This window comes from Protopterus annectens, chromosome 5.part0, assembly GCF_019279795.1.
Source record: "Protopterus annectens isolate FY-2018-M chromosome 5.part0, PAN1.0, whole genome shotgun sequence".
NCBI classification, from domain to species: domain Eukaryota; kingdom Metazoa; phylum Chordata; order Ceratodontiformes; family Protopteridae; genus Protopterus; species Protopterus annectens.
The window spans coordinates 1,749,004,906-1,749,026,543 of record NC_056735.1 but is presented as its reverse complement, the minus strand read 5'-3'; the positions used below and the strand labels follow the sequence as shown (position 1 = coordinate 1,749,026,543).

The following is a 21,638-nucleotide window of genomic DNA, read 5'->3' as shown; positions in this document are numbered from 1 at the left end:
ATCGCACACTAACCCTAACCAGCTAAACCTAAACAAACTAAATAATACACACACATACACTTTACAATACCCTACACTAAACCATACATACAGTACTAGCTATCCCCTTACCTTAACCTGCTCCCTAACCCTAAGGTCTGTAACTATCGCACAGTAACCCTAAGCACCTATTCCTAAACAAACTACATAATACACACACACATACACATTACAATACCCTACCTGTAACCCTGCACTAATCCATACATACAGTACTACCTATCCACTTACCTTAACCCGCTCCCTAACCCTAAGGTCCCTCAGTATCGCACACTTACCTTAACCCCGTCCGTAACCTTCGCACCACACTGAAGTAAACAGTGAAGCCGCAGAAACGGCCCACCGAATTCTTTCCCTGTGAAAGAATTCAATGTTCTGCAGCTTTGCTGTTTTGAGTTTGACGTTATAACATTCAAGGTTTTCAGACTTCGCTGTTATAATATAGACTCTATAAGTGTATATATAGACACATTGTATATACACATATGTATACAAAACATATATACATATATTTTTTAACAGAGTTATATTTTATGTGGAGGTTATTTTATTTACACCTATATACATACTTTCTTTTGAGGTTTAAATATGTATTTTTCTTATGTTTATAAGTGTCACTGTGCTTTAAAAACAGGGATCACTCCAGTGGCTGTACTTGATAGAGGCACTGGGAACTAACGTCATGTGGCATGATGCCGGGGCACTTCTATGAGCTAGGCTTGTAAAGGCTCCAGGGCCATTAGCCTAGTACACACCTATGAACCTACGAGACTTGTTTAATTAGTTAATTGACTGGAGGGTGTATCATGTGATTATCTGTTTTTTATATAAACTATGGTGGTTGTATTTGTGTCATTCTGATGAAGTTCTTGTACTGTGGATGAAAGCACTTAATTTGGACAATAAATGAAGGTTATCCCTTTACTCAGCATCCTCTTTTTGTGGTATTTTATTTAGTTTTGTGTTGTGGAGTTAGTTACAATGATTCTGTGAAAAAGAAATTTTTGTTGAGTGTTGATAGTCAGGGTAATGGAGCGAAATGTATTAATTGGATTAAAATATTATATAAGATACCTAGATTTAGAGTGCAGGTATGAGTCACATAAGTGCATGGATGTCCCTCTATCCCATTTTATAATAAGTTATGGATTAGTTGGCAACACAAGTAAGAATTTATTGTTGACTTTTCAACAGGCAGAATACATTGTGAGTGGATTTTATATGTTTGCAGATAATTGTCTCTCAATAAGTGATAGCATAGATGAGGCATTACCAGAGATTTTGAAGGTTGTTCAGAAATTAAAAAACGCATCAGAGCTGGGATGCAATAAAGAAAACTGATTCGGTACATATACGTCAAAAGGAGGATGGGGTAGTAGCTCCTTTGGGATATTGGAAAAGGATCACCCAAAGTATTTATGTTTGGTGTTAGGCTGAGAGAGGGATGATACTTGTAGAAAGAATTTATAAAATTTAATGGAGAAGTTGGAGACAAACTGGGTTCAGAAGTTTAAAAAGTTTAATTCTATAGCCAGCAAAATTACCATGCGCAATGTAATGATTTCTTTATTTTTATTTCGGAACTTGCCTACATCTCCATTGTATCCCATTGCACCCCATTGCACAAAAAGTTCAGGATAAGTTGAATAATGATATCTGCACTGCAAAAGATGCAGATGTATTCCTCAAAATCAGCACTCTTGTTTTGGTGCATATCAAAGACTATTTCGAATGACCATTCTTATGTTCAAGAACTCACAATGTAGCATAACAGAACAAGGTCTGCAATTCAAGAATGAGAATTTGATTTTACATGTCATGCACTCAACATATTTTGTACCTAACAAATGAAGATATTTATAAACTAAGGTTATGCTGAAGAGTTAATAGGCTATATCCATACCTGATGCCTTCGTCTGCATTGCTGAGTATTTTTATTCAGCAAATTAAAATAATATCACCTGCACTTTACCCTAGATCTTACCTTATATAGCAGATGGATTGTAATCACTACCAATCAGATTTTTTTTCATTTTCCTTGCAAACCCTTGAGAACACTGCTGCATCTCTCTTCTCCCCCCCCCCCCCATTCCAGTGGTTCCCTGCTTCACTTTAATCTACATAACTTCTTTATCGACTAATTCAACTTATGCCTGTAAGAAAAGTGCCCTCTTTTAGCAAATTAATTATCAGTAGTGTACAATATGCACTGAGATCACATTCCAGTAGTGCCAGGGTCCTCTTTAGTCCCAGATTTAACCTTAGCCACTGTGACTGCCTGCTTTTCCAGTCTAACCCCAACACTTTGGACCAGCTCTCCCAGTTATATCAGAAACATTATGAAGTACACTTCCTTCACAAAGTAACTTCCTTATTTCCTTAATGTGGCAATGTGTAATGCTTTTAAAATATGTTATTGCTATGTCTCTACTACCTACAAGATGTATTTTTTATTTAATTTATTCATATATTTACATTTGTTAACTGAGGTAGAACACTGAACACTAATGGCCAACTTCTGTTTGTCTGGTTGGCTTCAGAAATTAATTGGCAACTCTAGACATTAATAATTAACCTTTTAAATCATTATATTGATGTATATAATCAGAAAACTTTAAACGATGAAATTGCTACTTATATGTAGTCTGTTAGATACATAGTGTTCCTACCTCTGTGTTTGGTTTCTTTTATGAAATACTGCCAGTATAATCACATACTTAAGTCTTCAGAGTCCACTTCAATGCTTTCATTACCCTAGTCATTGTCAAGTGTAAAGTAGATGAGGTTCAAACTCATTAGCATTGTCTGTGTGGTTTCTGTTTGTACGCCAGTAGTGATTCCTTTCTTTGTGTGTGCTTTCCTTTTTTTTTCTCTACAGTTGTGCAGCAATGGAGTTAGGCTGTATAAGTAAGGAGGCTATGAAAAAAAGGTTTTTTTTTCTGAGATTGGTTGAGTTGAATCTTCAACTGGCTTGCTTTATCCAGCTGAAGCTTCATAGAATTGACATTTGAAAAAATGTAGTAGAAGCTTTAGCTTTTCTACATGTAAGCAGTGCCAGTGGCACAGCAGGTATCACATTTGGATTTGGTGCAAAAAGCTGTGAGTTCAATTCCCACACCAAGAATATCAATTGCTGACATTGCAGTGCAGCTTAAGTTAGGTACTGCACTCCTGAGTGTGCTGTCCTTCAGATGAGACATTAAACCAAGGCTTGAGTTGGTGGTAGTGCAGTTGGATGTCAAAGATCCCATGGCACCTGTTGAAAAGAGTAGGGGTCCTTTATGTATATACAAAAGAACTCTTATTTACAACATATTTACTTGTACAAATATATAGATATACAAACCTGTTTACATGTATTCATAATTTCCTTTACAATCATACTGAATGTTCATCCCTATCAGACTCCACTCCTTTTTCCATAATCACTATCTGATTTTACTTAATCTCATTGCAAAAATCCATTTGCCATTAAGCATAATTTCATTTATTGTTTCATTTCACATAACCCATATTTATTTATTTATTATTATTTATTTATTCCAGTTTGATGACTGGGGAGGTCCACTGGGCTCGGGGAGCCCGTTTTTAGTGGAGGCCCGGGGAGAAAAGCTCCAACAATACATAGCTACATGAATAATTACTAAGAAACTTTGCATTACTGACAAATAAACAAGTAGCATTCATAAATAAACAAACAATTACAATTCAGTTAAGGTATAAAAAAAAGGCAAAAGGCCTTGAGGGTAGATTTTACAGTATAGTTATTTGTACATAATACAAATGAGCAAGGTTAGCTAGGTGAGAGGTTAGCCATGAGTAAAATTGGAGGAGACCTTGAGAGGTATAGGGTGAAGAGTACAGTTGCATTTCCTGTTTGAGTAAAGGTGAGAATGAAGAAGAGTTGTAAAGTTTTCGAGGTTATCGCAGGTCCTAAGAGTGGAGGGAAGAGCATTCCATTTTTTGGCTAAGGTGAAGGAAAGCAGAAGTTGACCAGCTGAGTGCTTGGGTTTGTGGATGGTGATTAGGTTTTGGTGGGTAGATCTAAGTGTTCTATGGGGAGTTGGAGGATACTGGAAAGTGCAGGACACTTGGTAGGTTGGAATAGTAGTCTATAGGCAGTCGTGATTTGGAGAAAGTCAAGTTGGTTATGGAGTTCAAGCCAGTTTAATGAGTGAAGGGAGGAACAGTGATGAGAGGAAGATTTGGCTTTGGTAGCAAATATGGAGATTTTATTGTAACATAAAATAACTTATTATCTATTTTTTTAACATATTCTTTACTTCCATTTTGTTAATATCCTTATTTAATCATATCATTTTTTTTATTTTATCCACTTTTATATCTTCTAAAAATCTTCTTTACACAGTTTTTCACATCATTTTTTATTCTTTTACATTTCAAAATGACATGTCCCATAGTTACGTCTTCTTCTTAAAATGTAAACATATTCTGTCACTTTTATTTTTTATAGGGCATTTTTCCTTTTACTGACAATTTATTACCAGTCTCCATTAAAAATCTTGACATTCTACTTTCTGAGTACACCATTTTCTTCTTATTTTTATAGCTTTAATTTTTTTCATCTGTTAGATTTTCCCAAGGTTTTAAGTAGGAATGTTTTATAATTGCATTCTTGTACCACACTTTTCTATCTTTTTCTATAGCATCAATTTTTATTTTCCACAAAAAATATTTTTCTTGGTAACATTTTATTTCATATAGTCTTTTTTAGCATACCCCCAAATGTATTATACTTATATTTATATAATTTTACTACTAATCTGTCAACTTTTTCATTTACCCACTTTTTAACATTCTGTGCAAATTTAATGAAGCAGAATACATTACTAGGTTAATTAGCCCTAAACCTTCCTTGTTGTTTACATACAAAGCTCCTATTTTTACTGGGTTTAATCTAGAACCTCATATAAATGAAAAAAATATATCTACAGTAATTCATTTTAAAATATTATTGACAGCATAAATATAGTTGCTAAGTATGCTGTTATGCCCATCAGTACTTACCTTATCAAATAAGCCTTTTTCTGAATGATAATTTACATGTTCTCCAGAAAAAGCAGATTTGTTTTGCTTATTCTGTAGTTTTTCACATTGATTTCTACTGAATTCTTATTCTCAAATGTTATACCTAACACAAATATTTCACCTAAACCTTTACTTTTTATTTATTTAAAGTCATCCCTATCACGTCTAGACTCTCATTTGTGAAAAGTATTACTTCTTTTATTATTTTGTAATTGTTATAATGTCATCTGCATATGTTAACAGAACTGGAATTCTTAACCCTTCAAGTATTATTTATCCCAACTCCTTCATTTTGTGATTTATTTCACATAATGTCACATTTATAACTAATTTGGACAGTTCAGTGGTGCAGCAGTAGCGCTGTCACCCCACAGCAAGAGGTTCTCTGGTTGGATTCTCGGCTGGGGTACCATCTGTGTGGAGTCTGCATGTCCTCCCTGTGTTCATGTGTGTTTCCTTCGGGTGCCTTTGGTTTCCTCCCATGTTACAAAGACATGCATCTGGAGGATTTCTCCCTGGGTCTCTGCTGAAAATTGGCTTTGTTCCAAGTCAGACTTTCCCAGTTAAAAAATGTTAAATAAATTAATTAATTAAATAATGCAAAGAGTATAGAACTCATTGAACATCCCTGTCTTACACTTATCTTCATATGTACCTTTTGGCTTAACCAGCCATTTATTTATTTCAGTTTGATGATCAGGAAAATCCACTGGGCCAAGAAGAGCCCATTTTCAGTGGTGGCCCGGGGAGAAAAGAACCAGAAAAAATTCATACAGTGCATTTACAAGTATTTTTACTTTATTACTATATGCTGAAATACATAACTTCCTAACTTATATTATATTCTTTCATTATTTCCCATAAGGTTTCATATCCAAATGTATCAAATGCCTTATAAATGTCTCCTATCATGATTTTCGCTTCTTTTTTCCATTCATAATATCATCCACAGTTTCTCTATCATTAATAATTCTTGACAACCCTTCCCATTTATACTATATATACTATCTTCTGTAATATTTTCCATTTTACTTTCAAATCTCTTTTGTATTATTTTCTTAATGATCTTATCATTCTTATTTAATGCTATCTGTCTCCAGTATCATTATTATTCAATACTGTCTCCAGTTTTTTAATTGTCTTTTAAAGAAATCTCCTTTTCCAACTCTTTATTTTCTTTTCCTGTTAACTTTGTTACTTTTCATGTTTTTTTTCACCACCTTTTTTTCTTTAAACATTTCTTGTATATACAGTACTAAACTATTTATAATATTTTCCTGAGTTCTTTCTATTTCTCCTTTTACATTTTCTATTTCTGTCATTACACTGCCATCTTCCTTTATCAATCTATTTAAGTACCTCAATACTTCTCTTTTTCCTTGTAAAAATATCTTTGCTTATATAACAATTCTTATAGTTTTCTTCATTTCTTTCATATAATTATTTTTCTTTGTTAAAGTACTTTGTATCATTATATTCTAAATTTCCATTGCATCGTTATATATTCTTTTATATTTTTCTTTCTTTGCTTTCCTTACATCATATTGCCACTGTAAAAAAAAAATTTTTATATTTTTTCTTAAGTATCATCTACCATTCAGTCCAGTTTTTATGAAATGTTCTCAAAGTTGATGATCTTTCCATGACTGTATTGCTAACCTTGTTCCTTCTTCATTTCATGCTTTCTCATTTATCCTTTTTATTCCTTTTCCTATGTTTATACATTCCTTGTTTACCTAGCCATATTGCAAGATCAGAAAATCATGTTTTAATTAACTCCCTTTCTATAACTAAACCTTCTGATACTACAAAATAATCTATTTCGGTTCTATATATATATATACCCCTTTTGTAAGTCCATGAATTTTTGCCCCCAAGTTTTAATTTACCACATTTTATAACTTCTGTCATTTTTCTTCTATCATTCCTTTCTTTTTATTCTAGCCTCTTAAGTCACAGTTAAAGTCTTCTGTTGTTATAATATACATATGTGTTGCTACATAGTCTAAAATCTGATAAAATAACCTTTTACCTTTCTTTACAATAAATATAACCTTATGACATTATAATTCTATATACTTGCTCTTTTCATTTTAAATCTACAATGTAATTAATATCTTTATTGTATTTGTACAGAATGTGGCCATTCTAGAACGGGTCTAGGATATATGTCCAAAAATCCATTTGGCCGAAAATATCTGACATAGGGTCCAAATCGCCGAAAATCCATTTGGACGAAAATATCTGACATAGGGTCCAAATCACCGAAAATCCATTTGGTCAAAAACAGTAATGAAAGTGTATATGCCCTGTTCCCCACTGTAGTGCCATCTCGGAGTGAGAATATTAAAGTGGGGGGTGAAGCCCCCCAACTATTTAGGTTTAAAACTACTTCCTCATAGTATGAATAGCAATTACACAATGTTAAATAATGGCAGACATTTTAAACTGAACTGGGTGGGAGGCTGTGCCCCCCACACACCCACTACTTTATTATTCTCACTTTGCGATCACACTACAGTGGGGAACAGGGCATATACACTGTCATTAGTGTTTTCGGCCAAATGGATTTTCAGCCAAATGGATTTTTGGCGAGTTGGACCATATGTAACAAATTTTCGGCCAAATGGATTTTCGGCCATGTATCCTAGACCCTCTAGAACATCTCTCATTTCTGAAATTCCAGATTATCTTTCCTTCCCATAGTTTCTGTGTTGGTAATCTTTCTTCATTCATTAAAAATCTTGTGTCTTCTAATATAATTACATCTGTGTCACATGTATTGTACCACTCTCAAATCCCTTTCCTTCTTACTATATTTTTAATTCTATTCACATATACAGAAAACTCTCTAAAACTTTCATTTTCCATTTTCCTTAGATTCAAGGTTTCATAAGTTCATAGTGAATTGATTGGCTAGCTTTCTTAATAGGCCACTCTGAGTCTGCCCAGTTTTCCTTCCCAAAGGTGAAAATCCAACATTGTACTTTGTGTCTGTGAGTTAAACACCTTAATCATTATACCAACCCCATTCTTTTTCATCCATTTCTTTTCTTTTTTTTCCTTTTCTACTTTTCCCTTTATTTTTTTTCTGTCTTTACCCTTTCACTAACAGAATTATTTTTTCTTTCTTTTACTGCAATTTGTCTTCTACATCACGTACTTCAGAACCATCTATGTCTTTATTATTTTTTCTTCTCTAACGTTTTCTAATATTTCTTCTCTTTGTTCATTTTCTTTTCTTTTTTCTTTTTCCTTTCTTTTTTCTTTTTCCTTACTGTTTTTATTTTTTTGCAATCCATTCATAAAATGTTACATTTATAACATTTCTAGTCACATTTTTGCATGATGTCTCATTTCCCATAAATATAACATTTTCTTTGTCACAATTACTTATTAGATAGCCCTCTTTTTCACAACAAAGCATATTTTCGGTTCTCCCCAGTATTTTATGACACCCCATTCCCCTCCACATTTATCATGATTGGTATATGTATATATTGTTTCTCTTTCTATTTTTAACACAGGATTATAATCCCAGCCACCAGTCCATAACCCCTGTTTGTCAGAAACGTTTGCAGTGTCCACTATTTCCTTATGTAAAGTTTTCAAATGTCCTTTCATAGTCTTTCTTTCTGCCTGTGTTCAAAATTGTACATGAATTTTCTTTTTTGTTTCCCTGTTAAATGTTTTTATCATATAAAGATTTCTACCTGTTCATTTCTTTGTCTTCTTTACCTTGAATCCTTACCACATACTTTTCATTTTTCTTCTGCCTTCTTTATCTGCATATGTTTTCTTTTTCATTTCACCACTATTTTTCAGGATTGTCTCTGCATCATCCTTTTGTATTTTTCCATAATGTTCCCACAGGAAACATATCCTTCATTTTCTGGCTCACAATGCATCAGCATTTCTTTAAGTAAATCATCCTGTAACCCTCCTGACTGCAGGGTTGTAATTATATATCTTGTCATTTGCTGGCTTATCTCCATCAAACAGATTTCTTTCAGACATCTCCTTAGAATCCTGCACACATTGTCCAGTCTAAATATTTGCTTTTTCCACCATTTCTCTCACCTCTGCATCTGCCTCCCTGTTTCTCTAGGCTGCCTCCCTGCCTGGAATGGAAACAGGGAGGCAAAATGGCTACCACTTTGTAACAGTGATGAGTAGGGTAAGTTCCCCAATGCCCTTGCCAAATGTCTCCTAAAATAAATACCACCTTGAGTCACCCCTGAAAAGAGGCTACATGCCCAGTGGGACTAACCTGGTTAACAAAAAATAAATAAATAGGTAACCTTTTTTTTTCTTGGAAGATCACAACAGATTCCTGTTTTTCCTTGTAAAGTTAAGGACTTCTTGCAAATTGGGCCAGCTGGCTGTAGTACTTTTTTTTTGGGAACATGTCTGAAAAGTTATTTAATGCAGACATGCAGAGGTCTGTGCTAAATGCTGCGTGCCTTGTAGAAAACCAAGTCTGATCACTGCGCACATAAACTTTGCAGACTCTTACCCTTTTAAACTTTGTGCAGTACTATTAATATAACTTGTCTGCATAGCAGACCACACATACAATACTGTACAGTTTGCAGAGTTTACTGTCTCATATTTGCTTTTCATACAATACAGATGATGATCTCCAGTACACAGATCTAACAAGAAATCAGATCCAACATCATACATTTTTAATGTCCTTTTTATATGTTTTTCTGTACCATCTGGATCTTGTTCATGAGAACAGTATATTATTTAATACCTTTGGAATTAGCAGTTTGTTACTTTGGTATTTTCTGATGTCATGTAGTCTGTTGTTAAGGTACTTTGTGTTCTGTTTCAAGGTGAATTACATATTACATGACAGTTCAGTAAGTCTTCCTCGTCTCCATCCCAGTAGGGAATTTTGCTTCCTTGCACCTGCATCTCAGGAATTCCTTATCTGTAATTTTCCTTGAAGCTTGTACCAGACACTGTTCCTTTAAAAGAGTTATTCTTATCAACATTCTTCTTCAAGCTGTATCAGACCCTGAACATTCATGTTACATTACAGATGAATGCTGCTTTATTTGATTCTTGGCTAATAACAGTTTAGCCCTTTAATATATGTATGCTAGCAAACCAAAATGTTTATGCATCTAACTGACTATAGTTTCCTATATATTTTATAGCAAACATAAGTGTATACATGTACTATTATTTTTACTATATATATATATATATATATATATATATATATATATATATATGCATATATATATATATATATATATATATATTCTACTAAACAGAAATATATATCTAAATATATATCTAACAGTTTTGCCTTTTTTGTTTTAAAATACAAAACAGTCTACATTGGTATATACTCTTTGGTTAGGTTATAATGTTCATTGCTGTTAACTAAAAACACATTGGGAAACAAAACTTTTAGTTTTCTTTTGATACAGCAAGTTAACACACAATTCCATATTGTTAGCACAATGATAACAGGCTTTACTATTAGAATTGGATGTATTATTTAATTTAACAACTTTATCTTTTGAAGACCATTCTGTAAAAAATGTTTTACCAGTTATGAACTGTATTTTGCAATTGCTGAATATAACTTTATACAGTGATGCTTTATACAGTGATTTAAGTGAAAATATTGGCAATACTTGTGGATATTACTGCAAAGGCACTGCAGCCTTGTTTTTTTAAATAAACACGTGTCATAAATGTTAAGCTTTGACTTGTTACTATACATACAAATGAATTGAGCAATTTATGTGAACAGTTTAAAACTTGACAGCAAAATTGTCTATTTACACAGATTTACAGAGTGTTGTAGAAAACATGTTTATACACTGACGAATGCTGTTTACATATTAAACCATTTATTGTACAACATATGCTTGCTTGTACAGAATGTTTTTGCATTTGTACATACATAGGCTGTAATGTACACGAAGTCCAGTTTACAAACTTAGTATTAAACTGAAGCCTGCTAATTAAACATTACTGAAACATTAAAATGTATTTCTGATATTTTTGTCTCACTACTGTACATGTTGATGATACCCTAATCACTTAATGACAATAAAAAGGCAAGGTTGTCTTTTAATAATTACTGAATTATTAACACAGACCGACATGTTTTTTTGTGTACCTTTATTTTAGTCCCTTCTGCAGTACTGTTTAAACAGTCAGTGTAAAATGGAAATTGTGCCCTTTCCCCCTGTAGTATAAAGCATTTTATTGCACTATTGTTTATTTGCTTCATGCTGTGAGAATTGAAAAGATATCCACTATTACTAGTAGGTATCTGTACCCTCCCCTTTTGTTGTCAAGGGATCTGCATAATTTATTTAAACTGCATACCATGGCCTATTTACTGGCTGTACTCTGTGTAATTGAGCTTTTTTCTTTTAGTATTTACCTGCAAACAGATTATTAATGACATATATGCACATTTGTGACATTTTATTACAATAACCAAATAGGGGTTTCTATAGACTCATTTGTTTTTTGCTTAGTGTTATACTCTAATACTTAACAGTTATGTATTAGTAACAATGATGTTTTAGAAGAATGCAAGCCACCTGGCCTGGCAACCAGTCTTGTTTTTGACTTTGTAAATTTCAGTGCCAGTAGCATTTTATTTCTCCAACATTCCTTGTAACTACCCATTCCAGCCTGGGAAGATCTGAGCTCACATAAAACAAAATCTCTTACTTTTTGTTTCTTCTTGGGCATTCCAGACTCTGTAGACCATAGTACATCCCTTAACCCCTTCAGCACTTTCTTTACCTTCAGTCACTTGTTAATATACTTGCAACTTGATAATAGAATACAGTTGTAAAACACTTAGAATTATAATAAATATTTGTAATTTGCATAACTATGCATACATTTTAAACTTGGGTTTTATTTGTAGTATTTACCCAATATAAATTTATATTAGTAACATTGTTTTGAATACTTTTTTTGCTGGAGTCTCTGCTATTTTTGATGCTATTATACAATTACAAAATATTGTAAGAAACAAAAGAGATATTGGCTTAACTAATACATGCTTAAAACAGATATATTTACATTTGCTGTTTTCTGCCTTTTGCTCTTGTGCATATTAAACAGATGCACTTTAGGTGAAAATAAAATACATGCATGTCGGTTTTGTGACCGCATGGCTTTACTGATTTTAATTACTCTCATTTCATTTCTATGCCCTAGAACTGTTCTGTTATTTGAAATGGTGATTTTGAAATTATTTAACAACTTAGTTATGAGAGGCTGCCCCTGTGTGTATGCTATGAGAACAGTGTCATATGTTTACTGTTACTGTTTAACTGATAAATGTTTTGATTTAACTGAATGAAAGTTACATTAGATCCTGACATGTACGCGTAACCATTTACTAAACTTAGAGTAGAATGTCATAAAAAAATTTTTATTAGTGCACCTACCTGCTAGGTAAGATTTGGAATTTCTCTCTTTAACTCTTAACTAAGTTTCTTTTTGTCTTGTGATTCTGCATGGGCTGTCTGATATTTCTCAGTATTCTGTTCTGCTGACTCTAAAGCTCTTATGCACTTCTGAAAAAGTGTTTGCATATGTCGTTTAAACTTACTGAACTTATTTTGTCTGTCTTTTAGAAGTTTATTAAATTTTTCTGTCAGTTCACCATGAACCTCATCTTTGTCCTTATCTGTTTTGTTCTGTATGGTGGTTTTCCACTTTTGTCTAGCAAGATTTACAGGAGATTCTGTCAATCACTGATTTGACTGCTGTTGTAACTCGGAAATTAACATTTTACATGTGGTGACAGGACACAGCTGTTTAACATTTAGAAATAATGCAAGTGTATGACCCTTATCACCATTAACAATGATCTGAACTGTACTTTTATGACATTGCACACAGAAAGCAGTTTCATATGACTTGCACAATAAACATTTACTTAGGTTCATAGGTTCATACTAGGCTATCTGCCCTAGGGCATTTATAAGCCTAGCCAGAATGTGTTTGGTTTTCGCCACCCATTTTAAATTTATTGTGCTATGCCCTTTTTCGAGGTTAGTATACTGTGCCTCTGTCTAACAGTGACACAGAAGTGATACCCGGGGTAAACCTACGATCTCCCATCTACTCATCAAGATTCCTCTTGAAGAGAGTCAATGAGGGACTCTGCCTAACCTGGACTGAGATTTTAATCCAGAGTGAAGGGAGCCTCTGGGTTATGAATCTGTCCCTCCAGCATGTCCTATTTATTTCAGTGCTGAGGTTCAAGTCTCTCGAGCGCGTAGCTCGATGGGATTTGGATTTTCTGAGGTGCAGCATGTCCATTAATTCCGGGTTGGACATGGCTTTATACGTCAGGCACAGATCGCCTCTGAACAGGCGGTATGCCACTGAGTAGAGCTGGAGTTTCTTTAACCGGGCAGCATATGGCATCTGTTTGAGCCCTTTGATCCTCTTGGTGAGGAACTTTTGGGGTCTTTCCATTTGCTGCAGGTGTCTGGTAAGGTACATCCCAAAAGGGGCATTGTACTCAATTATGGGCCTGATGAGGGATGTAATACTGTCATACCAATCATGTTTCTGTTTAAGATACCAGTCAAACATAAAGCATTTACATAATTCCTGACTGTGAACTTGCCGTAATAAGGTTTTACATTTGCTAATATGCTGTTTATACAACTTCTGTAGTCTAAAATTGACACAGTACTGTGTTTACTACCCTCCTTATCCATAACGGCATCCATGCTGTCATGAAACACACAGACATTTTCTTACAAAAGTCCACAGAGACAGTTGGTCATGCTGTGCTTACTGTAGATGGCTTGAAAACTTCAGTAGTTACTTGAAAAGCTGGTGAAACAAAGCTGGCAGTTGCAGGTTCGAATGTGAGATTTCGCCAACCTGGAGAATTTATGGCACTGCTTGCTTCCTGCACGGCAGTCCTACTCTGGATTCAGATGTCTGAGGAACTGTACTGCTGTAAACTGTTGAAATTGAAGTGTTCCTATTCAGGACTCAATCACATACATAAATGTTAGTTACTGCACTTTTACTGAAGTGACCTTATACAGGGCACAGACACCATTCCCCTGTGATTGAATACAGGCAAGGCTCGCCATTGAAAAGTTATTTAATGCAGACGTGCAGATGACTGTGCTGAATGCTGCATGCCTTGTAGAAAACCAGTGTCTGATCATCACACACATAAACTTTGCAGACTATTAACCTTTTAAACTTTGCGCAGTGCTATTAATATAACTTGTCTGTCTAACAGTCCACATGAACAGTACTGTACAGTTTGCAGAGTTTACTGTCTCAGGTTTGCTTTTCATATAATATAACCAGAAAAATAGGTGTGGACCTCTTGGGTTTTCGATCCTGAGTGATGCCTGCCTGGAGGGAAGGAATAACCAATTTTACAAAGCCTTTCACTCTTGATCCTAAATGGTGAACAGATTTCTACGTGTAGTCGGTGATGGAGCTAGCTCTAAAAAGAGCGGTCTTAGCCCTGTGGGCAGCTGGAGCTCTATATAGAGCTGTTACAGATCTCTATGAGCTCTGAAAAGAGCTGTTTTGTGTTTAGAATGCCCTTTCGGGCAGATGCGGTAGTTCTAAAATGGACTGTTTTGTTTGGTTCACCGAAGCTGTGTCTGTGCCTCCGGCTGGTCTTACCGAAGCTGATACAGATTTCTGTGAGCTCTGAGAAGGGCCGATTTATGTTTTGAATGCCCGTTCAGGTGTTGGTGGTAGCTCTAATAAGAACTTTTTTGTTTTATTCTTCAATGTGTCTCTGGTTGCTCTTACCAGAGCTTTTACAGATCTCTGTGAGCTCTGAGAAGAGCTGTTTGGTGTGCTGTGAGCTCGGAGAAGAGCTGTTTGGTATAAGGTGCAGATCCACGTGAGCTCTGAAAAGAGCTGTTTTGTGTATGGACACAATGGGCTCTGGGAAGAGCTGCTGTTGTGTCCTTCGGTGTTCCGCGGTGGTGTCAATCTCCGTTGTCCTTCTTCTTGAACAGATCTTCGGTTCTTTTGCTATGTGTGAGCCCTAAAAAGGACTATTTGTGCGCTCCCCAAGCGCTGGTCAGAATGACCTGAGAGCTATTGCTGTGCTGCTTTTATGCTACTGTGGAGGGGGTGTGGTTTAGAGATGTCCAATGAGAAGTGACTAGTTGGGGGTGTGGCCTTAGTAGGCCTACAAGGTGAAGATGGACCTGGTTGGAAGCATCCCATTTCTCTTATTTAGTTCCTTTTTATTAACCAGCTACTTGTTCATATGTGCCATTCCTAACCTCTAGCAATGCGTTGGAGCCTTTTGCTTTGTCACGATTATACCTATGTTTGAAAAACTGTACTAAAACTTAAATTTAAATGTAACTAAAAAATAAAAAATAATAAAAATTAAAAATAAAAAATTAAGATTAAATTTAAACATTTTCATATAATATGGATAACGATCTCCAGTACTCAGATCTAACATTATACACTTTTAATATCCTTTTTATATGTTTTTCTGTACCATCTGGATCTTGTTCATGAGAACAGTATGTCGTTGTTTAATACCTTTGGAATTTGCAGTTTGTTACTGTGGTATTTTCTGATGTCATACAGTCTGATGTTAAGCTACTTTGTGTTCTGTTTCAAGGTGAATTACGTGACAGTTCAGTAAGTCTTCATTGCCTCCATCCCGGTAGGCGTTTTCCTTCCTTGCACCTGCGTCTCAGGAATTCCTTATCTGTAATTTTCCTTGAAGCTTGTACCAGACACTGTTCCTTTAAATGAGTTATTCATATCAACATTCTTCTTCAAGCTGTATCAGACCCTGAACATTCATGTCACATTACAGATGAATGCCATTTTATTTGATTCTTAGCTAATAACAGTTTAACCCTGTTATGCATCTGACTATAGTTTCCTATATATATTATAGCAAACAGAAGTGTATATGCATCTAACTAGCAAACAGAAGTGTATATGCACTATTATTTATATATATATATATATATATATATATATATATATATATATATATATATATATATATATATAGTCTATTAAACAGAAGTATATATGTCTAAATATATATCTAACAATGTCTAAATATATATCTAACAATGTCTTTTGACAATATTTGTATTATGGCTACCTCAGTTTTTGTACATTCCTTTACTGTACACTTTAACATACCAAATGATAAAGCCACAGGGCATTTTTATACGATCATAGGAAGTCACTAGGCTAATGGCCCTAGGGCTCTTTCAAGCCTAACCAAGTTCTACCCTTTTTCCACGATCCGCACCTATTGCCCCATCCAAGAGGGACACAGGTGGAACCCCTGGTGTGAATTTATGGTTACCCATCCAATCATCAAGATTGCATTTGAAGAGGGCCAATGAGGTGCTGTGTTTGACCTGAAGTGGGAGTCTGTTCCAAAGGTGTGGTAACCTCTGGTAGACAAATCTGTCCCTCCAGTAGGTTTTATTAATGTCACATACCAGGTTAGGGTCTTTAAAACAAGTAACCCATGTACCATTTGACTTCAGGATCTGCAGCATTTCCAGTAAAGTAGGGTCAGAGATTGCCTTTTATGCAAGGCAGAAATAGCCTCTGAGTAGTCTGTATGAAACCGAGTAAAGTGACAGTGATTTCAGATGATCCACACAGGACTTCTTTTTTTCTGGAGGCAATGGTCCTTTCTTATGAGATGAGCAATATAGAATGCCTTTCTTACCACTGTGGAGACATGGTGGTCAAAGTTAAGGTTGCTGTCAACCTGTGTTCCCTGTTCTCTCACCACTTAGTGCGTACTTAAGGTTTTGCTAATGGTGTGGTAGTTAGCAGGAATATTGGTCTTACAGAAAGGAATGATAATACATTTTTTTATTTTGAGTTTAAGGCCATGACTTTGGCACCAGTCATTTGTTTGTGTAAGACCCTCTTGTAGGATGTTGACATCATTTGGAGATTCTTTGACTGCTCCCATTTTGCAGTCATCAGCAAACTTTGTCGGCCACAGACCTTTAGTTTTTGCTTCTACTTCGGAGAAATAGATTCCAAACAGTAGGGGTCCCAGGACTGATCCCTGTGGAACACCACTGGTTACACGTCTGCTGTTGGAGGTGGATTTCCCTATTTTGACTATATGGGTTCTATCAGCGAGCCAGTTAGCGACCCATTTAATGATATAAGAGCTGATACCTAGCTGGATGAGTTTGTCAATGATGCCTGAGTGGGGGGATAGTGTCAAACACCTTGCCTAAATATAGATAGGCTGTATGCACAGATTTCCCCTCGTCCAGGTCCTTGGTGACTGTCTCGAAGAAGTCCACCAGGCTTAACAGTCATGATCTCCCTTTGACAAATCCAAACTGAGTAGAGTCAATTGTTTGGAGATTACATGTATCTTTATTGATAAGGTTCATGATGATTAGCTCCATGGCCTTACAGATAAGACTAGTCAGGCTAATAAATCTGTAGTTCCCAGGGTCAGTGGGAGCACCACATTTATGCAAGGGAATAACAGTGGTCATTTTCCATTCTGCTGGGATGAAGACAATGCTTAGACAATGATTGAAAAGAGTACCCAATGGTGTTGCTAATATTTCTTGGACCCCTTGTAGGATGCAACCTGGGATGTTATCAGGTCCCATAGATGCTCTGTTTTTGGCCTTAGAGAAGGCATTTACAACATGCTCTTTACAGATACAAAGTAGGGGACAGGTGGTAGGGATGTCATGGGGTACATGTGGTTGGGGCACGTTTTCACAGAACCTGTCTGCCAGCAGTTTATCTATGTCTACAGGCTCGGTATATGTGGTAACATTAACCACCAGTTCGGCACAAATCTGAGCTTTTCCTTTTAGGTTACGGATGTAACTAAAGAACACCTAAGGCTGTTCTTAGTTGAGGAACCTAATTTGGATACATATTTGCTTGTTTAAGCTGAGGAGGAAGTGTTTCCAGTTTAGGGATCGCTCCCTCTTTATCTTAGACAGCAATTTCTTTCTCTTATTGTAAAGCCTGTTAATGGCACTTGTCCATCAGGCAGGTTTGTTCTTCCTTGAGGATCTTGTTTTAGTCCTATCAGGTATGGTTGAGTCAGTGCAGTAAAACAAGTGTTTGTATAAAGCATTGGTGTAGAACTCTGCATACTTGCCAGTTTCATCTGAGAGGGGTGGTGCAGTGAAGCTATGTATAACTTCTCTTAAGAGGTTATAATCTGCTTTGGAGAAGTTTTTTTTAGTTTAGTTGCTGCTGGGGGGGGGGGTCAGATGTGAGAGTTACTTCGAATGAGACTGAGTTGTAGGAAGACCTCACAGTGGGGGTGCTACTGTGATCCCCATATTGGTAAGCACCAGATCCAGGATGTTGGCACCCCTTGTGGGGGTGTCAACCAGCTGGTCCAGGGCATTGGAGTTAACGAAGTCTAGAAACCCTTGGACAAGTGAGTTTGAGCAGTAGTAATTTACCCAGTCAATGGATGGGTAGTTGAAATTGCCCAAAACCATGGTGTTCAGATGTATCTGGATAGACTCTTGTAGATCCAAATAGGCAGAGTGGGTGTCCTGATTCATGGAGGGGGTCCTGTAACTGGCAATGACTTTGAATAGGTGTCATACCAAAAGTTAATTACACCTGAAATATCTCCAGGGAATCATACAGTTTAACCAATCTAGAGGTGTATTTATCTTTAATGAATATTGATACACCACCTCCTTCAGTTTTCACGCCTTTTTGCTTAAGTGTTTACTGGCATCTGCTTGTATGGCACCTCTGAGTTTGTAATGATCACTTGGAAACCTGCCCCATTGTTTGGCCTTTTATCCTATAGAGGTACTTACAATTCGATCTTTGAGGGAGACATCTGAAGTGAAATTATTATTTATCTTTGCTCATCTTTCTTTCAAGTTCAGCTGTGCTTCTGGGATTTTTTTTCTGATATACATACATAGTAAGAAAGTAAGGGCAGTTAGGATAGTTTATGTTGGACTGCTTACCCTTTTTCAAAAATTGCTTTACAGAAAGGTCCCATGATACCCTTTTTGGTCAAAAACTGTGCACCAGGCATCAGGCAGTTTGGGCCATAAAGGATGTCACTTAGTGGATGCACTTACTGAGATTTGTTTACTTTCAGTGTTTACTGCAGGAGTAGGGTATTTCAATTTTTATACCGTCTTTGAAGTCTGTTTCAAAGCTGTGAGGATACACTACTGAGTATTCCTATATCAGTGTACAGGTGTTAATACAGGAATAACAGTATCATTATACAGATACATGATCGTCATAATTATAGGTCTTTTGTTGGAGTGTTGTTGCAAGCAAATAACTCATTTGATTGTATTGATCTTATGCTTTACAGGTTAGCTGAAGCAATACATTAATGTATCTCTTTCTCTCTCTCTTTTTTATTTGTTTTATGATTACAGAGCTCCTCCATTTGAGTAGTGAACATCGATCTTATTCCAAAGAATCCATTCATTCCAAAGAGTCAAATGAAAGTAGTTCTGAAGGGAATCTTGTTTCCAGCCAGTTTACCACCATGGACAGAGAAGCACTTTGGGCAGAGGTAGAAGGAAACTCTGAAAGATTACCTCTGAAAAAGGTATACTCTAGTAATACAGAAGATAGCTCCCAACAAGAGGAAATCCCATATTATACAAAAAGAGATGACCAAGATATCAGTGAGCACACAGAATCTGCTGATACCAGTATTAGTCCAGTTTCCACAGAAAATTCATCTTCAGCAGTGTCTCCTGATATTCAAGAGATGCAGTACAGTAGAGAGAAATATGGAGTGTCCTTGAATGAAAAAGATGTTCTTCAAAATGAATCCAGACCTGGGCTTATAACAAGTGATGCTTCTGGTAGGCCCCAGAAGTTAGACCTCAAGCGCATGGATTCTGAAAGAACACAAGCATCAGAGTCCCTTACTAGTGATGAAGAAGAAGAAATTGATTTAGAACTTCAAGCAATTGCTACTGCTAGATTTGAAAAGCAGAGGAAGGAAAAGAAGGAAATGGTAGATGCTCTATTTAAGCACGTACTGTTATATTTCCAACCTTATGATTCCAAGAGGGTTTTGTATGCTTTCTCCATGTTGGAGGCAGTGCTAAAAAATAACCCCAAAGAGTTTATAGAAGCAGTTTCAACTACAAGCATGGACACTAGTTCCACAGCTCATCTGAACCTAATTTACAACCTCATAGCTCGCCATCAGTCTGCACTTATAGGGGAGAGTTTTTACGGTAAGCTTCAGACTCAGCTGCCAACTATGTGTCCTCACTCTTTATTGATTGAGCTGCTTACATATCTGTGTCTGAGCTTTTTACGGTCATATTACCCTAGTCATCTAAATATCAGCTACAGAGATGTGCTCGGCAACAGGGATGTCCAAGTTAAAAGTGTGGAAGTCTTGATTAGGATAATGACACAACTAGTTGTCATGGCAAAATCATCTGATTCTAAGAACACTGATATCATTAATAATTTGCTGACAAGATGCAAAGTTCAAGAATTTGTTCTACTTTCCTTGTCTGCTTCAATGTATGCTAGCCAGAAGCGGTATGAACTAACATCACCCAACCGGAAAGAAGACGCTATTGAGGAAGGCATTTTGGAGGAGAGTCTTATCAGCTTCAATCAAGACCATATTTGGAGTGAACACCCACTTCAGATTGAGTTATTGAAGCTCTTACAGGTTTTAATTGTGCTAGAATTCCACCTGGGAAACACAGTGGAAGAGCAAGAGAGCTTTTTAGATCTTGCTAAGAAATGGCAACAGAGTATCAGTTTCCAGCAGTCTATAAATGCCATTCAGTATGTGCAGTCTCAGCCAATAACCTCACAGGGAATGTTTGTATCAGCAGTGTTTAAATCCCTGCAGCCAACTTATGGCTATGGTATGCATCCCCCTTGGGTGAGCCTGCTCACATCCTCCTTACCGTACCAGGGAAAATCTTTGGGATTGGTTGTGGCACCATTTATTGTACAGATATGTAGCAATTTGGATGATCTGGTCAAGCAATATGAATGTGATTCCATGAAGATGTCAGTCAGGTAAGTCAGTTTTTTTTTATTTTATTATATTAAAATGTATTGTATTCCAGTGGCAGATTTAGGTCTGGGTGTGGGGGTGCATGCCACCCCCTTTTTAAAGCCATTGTACATCAGTGGCATAAAAAAAAAAGGAATTAAGTATTCTTTTGTTGAAATTGAAAAATGTACGACCAAAACAGTACATTTGTCCGTTTCACACGTAAATGGCAACTCAAAGAAAGAAGGCTGATACAGTGTAATGTTAAACACTTTTTTATTTACTAAAGTAGCAAACTTCTTCAGACAAACACATATACACCTTGAACTTATTAAATACTAAAATAGGTGCCAAAATGTCAATGATGTCATCAAATTAATTAATAAATATCATGAACCCTTAGTCATGGTAACCATATTATTGGCAGTATGACTGGTATAGGGAGGGAGCTAGCTGATATGATGAACCGAAGGACGGTTGGTATATTGTGTGTGCAAGAGATGGAAGGGGAGCAAGGCTA

The 21,638-nt window shown here is 36.0% G+C and overlaps 1 protein-coding gene across 1 annotated transcript in view; it reads left to right on the top strand.

The window, feature by feature from the left end:
* DOP1B (DOP1 leucine zipper like protein B) overlaps positions 1 to 21,638 on the top strand; it is a 2,336,114-nt gene that overhangs the window by 1,371,274 nt on the left and 943,202 nt on the right. The window contains exon 19 of the mRNA XM_044071549.1: positions 19,512 to 21,141. Coding sequence (XP_043927484.1) covers positions 19,512 to 21,141 — 1,630 coding nt within the window. The remainder of the gene's footprint in view (positions 1 to 19,511; positions 21,142 to 21,638) is intronic.